General features: G+C 35.5%; 1 protein-coding gene across 1 annotated transcript; it reads right to left on the bottom strand.

Annotated features, from left to right (window-relative positions):
* Positions 1-714: 714 nt before the first annotated feature.
* On the bottom strand, positions 715-8910 carry LOC140344340 (RLA class II histocompatibility antigen, DP alpha-1 chain-like). Its single transcript, XM_072431428.1, has 5 exons — positions 8745-8910; positions 6031-6276; positions 4882-5166; positions 3702-3851; positions 715-2727 (listed from the first exon to the last, which is right to left on the bottom strand). The coding sequence occupies exons 1-4, from the start codon at positions 8821-8823 to the stop codon at positions 3706-3708; spliced, it is 756 nt and encodes a 251-aa protein (XP_072287529.1). The 5' UTR covers positions 8824-8910; the 3' UTR covers positions 715-2727; positions 3702-3705.
* Between the last annotated feature and the right edge of the window lie 1685 nt (positions 8911-10595).

The following is a 10595-nucleotide window of genomic DNA, read 5'->3' as shown; positions in this document are numbered from 1 at the left end:
AATATATATATAAATAAATATATTATAATATATATTTAAATATTATATTTAAAACACAAATTTTTGTATTGTTTTATTGCATACACTGGAGGTGTAGGTTGTGATATAAATTGTTTTCATTTTTTTTAATTAGGATAGAAGTCAGGGTTTTTGTTTATTTTGTAATTACGTTTTGAAACGTAAATATTCACTGTGGATTTTGGTAAATCCATAATGGTGCTTTTTGATTAAAGAGACCATTGGGTTGCCTCAGTTATTTATTTTTACAGGCCAATTTTAGGGTCATATGGTTAGTACACTAGTACATTTTAGTCCTAAGTAGTGTGGGGTACCAAAAAATTAATACATCTTACCTGTTTCTTTTTTTTTGTTTGTCTAGTTTCATTTGTTTTGGTTGCAGCCAAACAACAAGTAAAGGCATCCTTATGACGTTTGGCCCTTCTCCCAACACACTGTAGCAACACAGAATCTGTTCTTGGATTTGATCTAATAAATCTTCACTTACCCCAGATTGGGAACCACTGTCTGAAATTAACTTATTTGTTCAATGCAGCAAAGTCTGAGTGGATCGTAGAGCATAACCTTCTGCCTTGGTTTCTGCTGCATGGGGATTGTGGGAAGTATAATATAAAACACATTTCAAGTAATTATACCACAGGCAATTAACAATAGGCATCTTTTTTTAGCAATTCATAACAAAGGGAGAAACATCAGTAGGTAATAAAACTATTTTTAAAGTTTATTAGAAGTACAAAAGTACTAAAGCACAGAATCATACAGCAGATAAAAACCAGCATAAGCTACAATTAGTAGTTACCAGCATTACTACAATTTGATCAGTAAGCAAACAGAAGCTGTGAGACTAATTGTGTAACAGATTTACAAAATAATAAAAACGTCATAAAACCATCCATTTTGTCTGCAGGAACAGTAGCTACAAATATACAACTAAACATTTGCATAGACTTTAAGATTTGAAAGGCAGTCTGAATTCTGTCAGACTGTGTTGCTAAGAAATATGTGCCCCAAAACTTGCTGGCTTGCATAAAAAAAAGCCATGGCTAATTTTATAAATTAATAAATTTGCGCAGAGATCCTGGCATTTAATCAGAATTAAGGGAATTCCGGTATTTTTTTTATCTTGACTGACAGGATAAAACAAGGCTATTTAGTCAAACAAGCTACTTTTTGGTAAATTACTCCCAACATTATATGTGAGATCTGGTTAGCTTATGCAAAGGTATTATGTTTATGTAGCTAAAGGTGTCTGTGTTTGGTATCTATATGCAGAAAATTAGTGTAGATTCCATAGGATTGGAAATGAGGGATGGGTGGGTCAGGTGAACTGGATGATGTTATTGGGAAACCTTGTTATAAATTTATTTGTAATGGAGATGTGGTTAGGTGACAACAATATATATCAGGAGACACACATTATGATTTAAAGCAAAAAGGATATAAACAAAAGAAAGTACAGAGACATAGTACAGAGGAATAACTTAACATTGCTGGAGAATTCCAGGGTCATAGGCCCTAAAAAAGAGTCCTAAAACTAGTGCCCTATTTTTATTATCAGTAGGATAAGTGGTGCTTCAGCATTGCTGTGACTGAGTGGAATAATGCCTCATAAATGATGTCAGTGGAGAAATAGTTCCTCAATTGTTAGTTAGTAGGAGGAATAATGTCCCATCATTGGTTTCGGTGGGAGGAATAGTGCCCCATTCTTGCTGACATTGGGAGAAAAAGTGGTGCATAGACACCAAGCAAGGGGTAGAAGTTTGGGGACCACAGTGTTACAGATTGCAAGAAAATGAGCAAAGAGATACATCACTGACAAGAGACTAAGTTGTGAAAGGGGTTGTTTACTAAATGAGTTTAGACTGTTCAGTAAGCAAAGTGAATAATCATCATGAAAGGGAATTTTCATTTAGCTTAATGAACATGTTAAACATCCACTTTGAAAAGAGTACCTAAACATGTGCCAAGAAAAAGGTAAAAAAAAGATTATGCCTGCAAATGCTTAAATAGTAAAAGTCATAAAACTTCACTTTATTCACTAAGATTGTTAAAATGACCCTACAAGATGATAATTCACATTGCTAGTAAACAGCCTAAATTTCTTTAGTAAATTAACCCCAGTGCTACCAATTTTGTAATAGTGCTCTTAAAAAATGATAATAGCCTTTATTTATCTCTCTGAGTGCAGGGTAAAAACGACTTACATTTGGTGTGTCCACCTACAGACATGTATACTTAACATAACAAAATCATTAAAAGTCAAGTCTACTGATGCAGCACGTATTTAGGCACTCACTAGAATGACCATGGCTTGTGTTACGAACTGTATAATGTGTGGAGATCCAAGTTTTGAATTAATTCTAACTAATTAATTGCAACATTATAAAATTATTTTGATGAATGTTATGATAGCTGCATTGCTTACACAATACTATTTACTGCTAAAGTTTGTCTGGTATCATTCTATATTTCTGCCCTATTACCATATTTTATTAATAATAATAATAAAATTAATATGGGAATTTGCCAGTCCTAAGAATAAAGACGTTTTTTAACATGTTATGTTAACATGACTCCAGTGTAAGAAAAAAACATTGAATTTATTGGTTGTAATTTTCAAACAATTTAGTTTTTCATCCAGGCTTATGTGGTTTATTGCAAGCAGCAGAACACCACAGGTACACCAAATATAAGACGCTGTAGAAGAAGCTATAAAAGAAAAAAAAAAAGATTTATTTAACTTGATTATCAATGTGCCATTCCAAATTTAATTTTCTTTATAGTTCCTTATTACAGACAAAATCCTGCCCAATTCAGTTTTACCTGTCTTTACCAGTTGGGACAATAGTGTATTTTACCCAATTATAAAGTATACTTAAATCAAAGACAGCTAACAGGAGAGCTGCCAGCAAAGTCAATACACTACTAGGACCAGGCATGTGATTAAACTTAACCAGATAAGAACAGCAGTGCAGAGAATTAACTTTAAACATTAATTTCTTTATCTAGGTTTACTATATGTACTTGAATATAAATCAAGGTATTTATTTTTTTACCTAAAAATAAAGGGATCTGCTTTGTCTTGAGCATAAACCTAGGAAACAAAATGTGGCTAATACTGCTAATATTTAAAACAGTAATAAATATAAATGACAAATAAATCTGAATTTTTTTGCAGTTCAAAGTATTTTGTAACTTTGAGTTGGTTATGATGGGTTATTTGCTCTTGGATAAACCTTTGTGTATTATTGTTGGCCACCAGTTGATGGTACTGTGTTCTCAAGTAAAGTGTGTAACAAACTTTAATTATGTCTCAGATAGCAAGTTTGTTACACCCTTTAAAAGGAGACATGGTACCATCTACTGGTATGACCCTAGTATTAAACTGAGATTCATTTTCTAATGGTATCTTCAAGTAAGACAATGTTGGCCTATAATTAAGTATACTTAGACATCCTACAATTTCATAGGTTTCAGGGGCAACCAAAAGCTCTGAGGCAGTACGAATAATTCCTTTGAAAGTACATAAAATTTCACCCCCACCAAGCTGCAAATTTGAGAAGACATAGAAACCATACATTTTTAAAAGCCTTGTTGGCCCCTTTGGATTATAAAAACAGAAAAGCCTGTTAAAATTAAACAATCCATTTTATATAACTGCAATGAAACGAAAATATTCTCACATGATTAGTGTTCCCGTCCACGAGTCATATTCTTCATTCCCTTGACAATAAGCACAATACCAGCAATGATTCCACATATTCCAAAAGCCAGGCCCAGACCACAAACCACATTCTCATATGTCTCTGGAACATGTTTAGGAACCTCAGGGGCTGTCAAAAATGAAAGCAATAAAAGTGTTAAAAATTACTCTTCCAGGCTTTTATTTACATAATTTTGCTTGTCTGCTGTTCGGATTTAATAATCCTAAAGTAAAATTTACACTCTTAAGATCTAAAAGTATAGCAAATTAGGCCAAAAATTGAAATGCAAAGTCTTCTTAAGCACCCTGGTATGATTTTATTTGCAAATACAGAAACTGTTGCCATCCTGTTAGCCTGTAAACCTCTATACATAGCACAGATTAGGCCAGATTACCAGCACGGTAACACTACTGGTGTCAGTGTAGTAGACCTAACTACAATCAAAGCTTACTTGAAATACTACAGCAGAAAACTGCAAAAAAATCACAGCTCCAGAATTCCACTCTTCAGTTCAGAAAAAGCCTAACATGCCTTTTCTGATGGGCTGTTATGAACATGGTATAAATGGTCCAAAGTCACAGCAGGGCACAGTGGATAACCTGGTAAAGTACTCATTAACAATTTATTCATACAAGCTATATCTAAAAATGAAAACAGCATACTTCATAACTGAATACTTTGATGATGTGTAGGCACCAATACTGTCCCATTTATTAGCAGATTCCTCCTGATTTATGCACTAAAAGTTGTGCAATACATAAGACTGCTTCTACAATAAGTAAACATTTTTTTTCCTAAATACATTTTGGATTTTAAAAACGTTTTACAACTGCAGCGGTAAAGACTTAATGGGAGACCCAGAGCCTCCTAGGATACCTATCCTCGTACCCCAGGAGGCTTCAGGATGCTCCTTCTGTGTATGCACGATCTGGAGCATGCACAGATAAATGTTTTGCCTGCAATGTAAAAAAAAGTGATTATCTCATGGATGTGCAGTGAGCTTTAATTTGTGTAGTTGTTTAACAAGCCTGATTTTATAGTTTACTGTATTGGGAACCCTAAACTGCAACCCAGCAGACCCTAAGTATTACTAATCTGGCTCAGCAAAAAATACGGAAAAAATACTGATAATCACATTAATTTGTCAGATTTAACTTACACCAGAGCCTGTTAGTGGGGTTGGTTGTTTGTCCTGCGTGTTCCACAGAACACGTGTACATTTCTTCTTCCCGTGGTATGATAGCTAAGTACAGGAACTTGCTGTATGATCCATCTGAAGCTCCATAGAAGTCTGTCTCTGATGCTCCATGTGTCACAGGCTGACCATTCTTCATCCAAGTCATTTTTATACTTGGTGGAAAGAATTTGTTAGCCCAACAGATCAGTACATTAGGCTCACCAACAACAACAGGGTTTTCTGAAAACACATTAAGCTCAGGAGCAACTGTAAGAATGAAGTACAAAATATTTATATTTAATTTGTACCTATATGTTGACACTTTTTATGAAAATTAATACACTGATTACACATAATACAAAATATTGACTGGTAATAAAAATACATATCATTGGTCCTATTTTTTAGGTAAAATTATACAGTTGCTATTAAACAATGCATATTTAACTTGCCTAATGTACTTCCAAGACTTTTAGACTTTTACACTATATAACACTATATAGCACACTATAAAGCAATTTCCATTTGTTAGAGCTATCTGTGCCAGATGGGATCAGCCTTCAGTTGTTCAATTTGGTAACATACTATTATTGCTATGGATTTAGCAAGATGGCAACTCCTAGTGGTCTTGCTCTGACTTTTAAATCATAACACCTTTTTTTAGTTAAATGGCATCACTGGTTATGAAAATAGGGCACACTCTTGGTCTAGTGCTAATGGCTTCTCTTTAGTATTCCCTCTGTTCCTAGTTGCCCTGTGATCCGGTGATCTAGTTGCCCATTGATATTGTGACATCAATATAGTAACATATTATAACATATTGTAACAGAGAAGAAAGGTAATGAGGAACATGAGGATCTATAGTGCTTGGCAGGCAAGTATACATGTATGTATATGACCTAAAATGAGATGCTGGCACCAGTGCAGAGGAACAAGTATCTTAGCCATAAATAAAGTTAGGAGACCTTTCATGTATACATTCCAAGCATTGATTTAAGAAATAAGGAATACTAAGATTCTGCAACAAGTAGCCTAGGAATAGAGAATATCTACTAAGTAAATATTGGAAACTGTCTGTTTCAATCAACACATTCATGTCACAATATAGTTGTATTAAAGAAAATATATTACCATTTTTTGTTTTTGTGGAGTTTGAACGTTCTATAAGAATCTTAAAATTGTATTCATCGATTTTCATAGATTGCAGGGCTTGAGCTGCATCAAAGCTAGCCACCTCTCCAAACTGTGCAAGTTTCCATCTTACTTTTTTTTCATTCAAATCGACATTAAATATCTCATCATTATCAAACCGAAAACTGTACTCTTCTGTGGGTGACAGTTTCTGAACAAAGTGTGTTTCAATCAACACATTATCTGCTACAGAGAAAAGAAGTATTGCAATTAAATTAGTTAAAACACAAATAAAAAGAAAAAAAATTAAAGAATCCATTTGACTTAAAAAAAAAATTGTAAAAAAATACAATAAAACATATTTTCAAATAGGGTCACATGATTCTACTGTCCTAATTTTCAGTTTATTCAGCCTAGAAGTAAGGAAATCTGTAGGTTCTGGCTGGTAAACTCTTGGACTATAATCTCCAATAGACAGACCTTCTTCTCCTGTGTCATTGTATGTACTTGTCAAGTATTTAGGCTTCTCATCTGTGGCCCCAAATATTGTATAGCATAGTATAATATATTGGTGCTTTTCAAGAAAAGATTAACTGTGATGTTGTTCCATGACACTGGAAGAGTGATCATCACTACAACATTTTTCTCTTTTGTTCATTGAATGACACTTCGACCTGTTGTAAACTGAACTCCAGGGTCAGGAAAGACTTTGTCTTGCAATGAAGCTAGCCAGGACATCTACACTAGGGTGCAGAAAAACAGGGGTTACACAAGGGCTTTAATGCTGCCACAAATATAAGAAGTCCAAACTGACTATGTACTGGAAAAAACATCAGTCGGGATTATTTTCAGTAAAAGCAATGAAAATAATAATTTCTTTACAAATAATGTTGGTTATCTAGACCAGTGGTCCCCAACCTTTCTGACAGCAGGGCCGGTAAAATAGAATAACATTTTGCAGCGGTCCGGTATATATATGGTTTACACTACTCTTGCTTGCCTGCTGTCAGCACACTAGCTGAGAATAGCAGAATAGTGTAAGAGAGCTGGTGTGCTATCAGGGGGCAAAGCTGCTGTCAATGGCAGAGAAGTGTAAACCTAAAATCTGCCATTCTCAGCAGCTCCTGTGTAAGCAGTGTAAGGAGAGATGCCCGCTGTCTCACTGTCATTAGCTTTAGGGCAGTGTAAGGGCTGCCGGTGATACTACTGGGGTGCTTCTGCCTCCTGTCATTTGCGGCCCCCAACTCACCAGCCACGGGCCTGTTAGGGACCACTGATCTAGTCTGCCTATCGCATTAAAGAAACCATAAACTGTTGAAGCTGTTCTCAAATAAAAGCACACACAACATATATGACTAGTCACCAGTATTGCCTACCCACAGCTATGATTGTCCATGCCTTGTTCAGGACTGTGTCTTTGTGTGGAGGTGGCCATCTTGGAGGAGGGTCACTACTTTGTCTTTTTATATTATAACTGCCTGTTATGGGGATTTGATAACAGGTTCAGGAACTATTCAAGAAGCAGCAGGCGAGGTATAAAATGCAGGTCCTCAGGTACCAGTGATTTTCCAAGCTGAACAGTTGTTACATTTCCAAAAATAGGTTAAATTTAAAGGCACAAGGAGTTGGAGGCAGCAGTGCCTCTTCTATAGCAGATTTGCAGTTTTGAGTCTGTATAAACAGGAGTGCCTAGGGACATAGGATATGGATTGCTATTTTTTAGGAGTAGTTCCAGACAAAAGGAAGATTTTCTGGGTACTGTACAATTCACAGTTCTAGATAATTTCTAATATACTACAGAGGGACTGGAACTGGCTTGCCACATAGAACTAACATACTACATATTATTATGTGGGGCATTAAAGGAGGTGCAGGTATTAGGGCAACTGTAATTTGCATAAGGAATCTTAGTGCAACCATTATTATTGTTCTTTAAAGAGACCGGATTATCAATGTAAAAATGTAGGTAACAACACAGGAAAATCAAGTATTTTAAATATTTATGCACCATGTTCTTATTTTTCATGAATATTTTTTTACTCACTTGCTTGAAAGTTTACCTGGCCCAAGAGAAGTTATTTCATAGTACAACTCCCCCACCTCTCTCCCTACTGGGCCTGCTGAAATGTTACCCAAGATACCTATGCCCTGCAGCATTATTGGGGTGCTCTTGGATATCTACACAAGCCATACATACCAAAGCATAAAGTATGGTAAATCCAGAAATAATCTGGGAAGATTTCTGTTGAAATTAAATTAATGGTTTAGTTTAAGGTTCTAACAATTATTTTTCAAAATAATGCTGAATAAAGGTATACTTTGTATACAATAATATATTCATTCTATTAGAGAAGCTTATCATTTTATGTGGATAGACTTTATATCGTTGATGACACTCATTGTGGCTGATTTACCAAAACTGTAAAAATGTTTGTAAATAAGGTGAACTCTCACATGTCTGGTCTCTTGGCACTTAATCGTGTAATGGAGAAAGTTAAAATTACCAATTTATGTTGGAAATATTTGGTTGAATGCAATGAAAGTAGTTTAGATAATCAATATACATATATAAATGTTCTGAAAGCTAATTGTAAACTGTAAACTAATGCTGTACAAACTAAATTGATTCCAAAATGTATCAGTTTTTTCTTCATTTTATGAGAATAATTCATTAAAAAATGACTTATTGAGTCTCAATAAAAAGATTTGCTTACCTATCTCAGTTTGATTGCTGTACAGACACATGAACAAGAGAACAAGGCAGCCCAGGTACAGGTGATTTCTTCCACACATCTTGCTGTTTTTGTAAAACACAAGCACGATCCCCCAACACGACACTTCTGCACTTTTCTTTGAGCCAGGCTGTGCTAACAAACCAGCTAGAAATCAAATATAAACCAGCTCTGAGGTTTTCAGCCATTGGGAATATTTAATGAACATGACAAAGCTGTTACTAGGCAGACTCTTGCTGTGGAGTGGTACAAAGAGATTCAAATGTTAGAGAAGATCAAACATCCTTTCAGTTAGTATATCTAATGGCTCTCCATAAATTTGTCTTTTGTTTTATTTGGGATCATTAAATAGTTTTTAGTACCGTGAATGCACTTTTGGCTCAGATGGGCAGTTGTTCACAGCTCAAGTACCCCAGTTCCCTGATAATAATTATAGCAGTTGAAATCCCTTTTTGCACAAGTCTGGGTTTTCAGAAGTTCCATGTGGCGTCCCAGGGCCGTCTGCTGCTCAACCAATTCCCAACACTCTGAATAATACATAAATATATTTTCCAGCTATTAGGAACACAAAACAGGGGAGCACATCCAACGAAATTAAGTCAAGTACACAAAAACCCAGCTTTAGCCCACCCCATGCAGAAATTGCTTGCAAAAGCCTGTCAAAATGGCTGCTGGACATGCCCCAGAGTAAGTAATACTACTACTGATCATTAATACTTTTAACTGGAGGGGGGAGGGGGACTCTGAAAACCAGTGCTTTAAGAAGAGGATACCACTACTGTCCCTTCATGCTTTTAAAGGGAAAAGGGGGGTGAACCACTTACAACTAATGTGGTGAAACAATAAAGGATCTAACTGCTGACATTATCAAAGCATGATGATCTTTTTCAACCCAGTGCAAATGGAGCTCACACAGGTTCCATTGTTGCTGACACATGGGTCATCAAATGTAGAATAGGAAAAGGAACTCTATGTGTTTTTTTAATGTTTGACCTATGTTATCCTTACATCTGTTTCTTGCTTCACGGTATCATTCATCCTATTACTGAGTGTATTTATAAACAATATGAAACAGCATAAACTAAAGTACTTATTGATCACTTTGTGAAAACTTAGATGGGAGAATGTGTTCAAAAGTTAGAGGCAAATGCACTTTATTGTACTTAAAATGTATTACTCAGACATAGGCGGACATATATTACATTGATTTTATCACATGTCATTCTCAGTTTGTCTACTAGGCGGTGCTGTGTTCTTTTTATTTCACAATAAATACAAGGAAATAACCAGTGAATATATATTTATTCTTAAATGCATCCTACATTTACCTATTTTTCAGCCTGTGCAAAATATACTACATATTGAACACTTCTACGATTTTGTCTGTTTTATTCTTTTGAAAACAATATGCCCTATCCAAAACAAACCAGGCATGTGGGCTGGTATCATCTTAGAATGGGAGAGTGGGCATACAGGACAATTGTACAAACATGATGATACCAGCCAGTATGTATATTGTTTGGAAAGGGATTTGTCACAAAATATATCATTACTGAAAAAAGTGGGGGTCTGGTTTTTGTCAATATCGGAGATTTCCTTTTAGCAAAAAACAAATTTCAGGGACCTTTTATGGATTGGAGAGAGGGCACAAACAATCGCTGACCAATTCCCTATACAGGAAGGTCCCAAGCCTGTCAGCTGAATTAGCTAAGCCGTATAAACCGTGCTCAGTGCAATGTTGAGTGAATTTGCCTCGATTGGCTTGATTTATTAAAGCTCTCCAAGGCTGGAGAGGATTCATTTCTCCAGTAAACCTGGGTAATCAGGCAAACC

The sequence above is a fragment of the Pyxicephalus adspersus genome, chromosome Z (genome assembly GCF_032062135.1).
Source record: "Pyxicephalus adspersus chromosome Z, UCB_Pads_2.0, whole genome shotgun sequence".
NCBI lineage: Eukaryota > Metazoa > Chordata > Amphibia > Anura > Pyxicephalidae > Pyxicephalus > Pyxicephalus adspersus.
The sequence above is the reverse complement of the archived record's forward strand: the minus strand, read 5'-3'. Positions and strand labels throughout refer to the sequence as shown.

Bases quoted from the DNA above. Each gene is read 5' to 3' on its own strand.
- LOC140344340 (XM_072431428.1), bottom strand. From the start codon at position 8,823: ATGTGTGGAAGAAATCACCTGTACCTGGGCTGCCTTGTTCTCTTGTTC. The intron at 6,277-8,744 runs GTAAGCAAATCT...TTTTCTCTGTAG, and splicing joins CAGCAATCAAACTGAGATAG to CAGATAATGTGTTGATTGAA. The intron at 5,167-6,030 runs GTAATATATTTT...TCATTCTTACAG, and splicing joins CTCCACAAAAACAAAAAATG to TTGCTCCTGAGCTTAATGTG.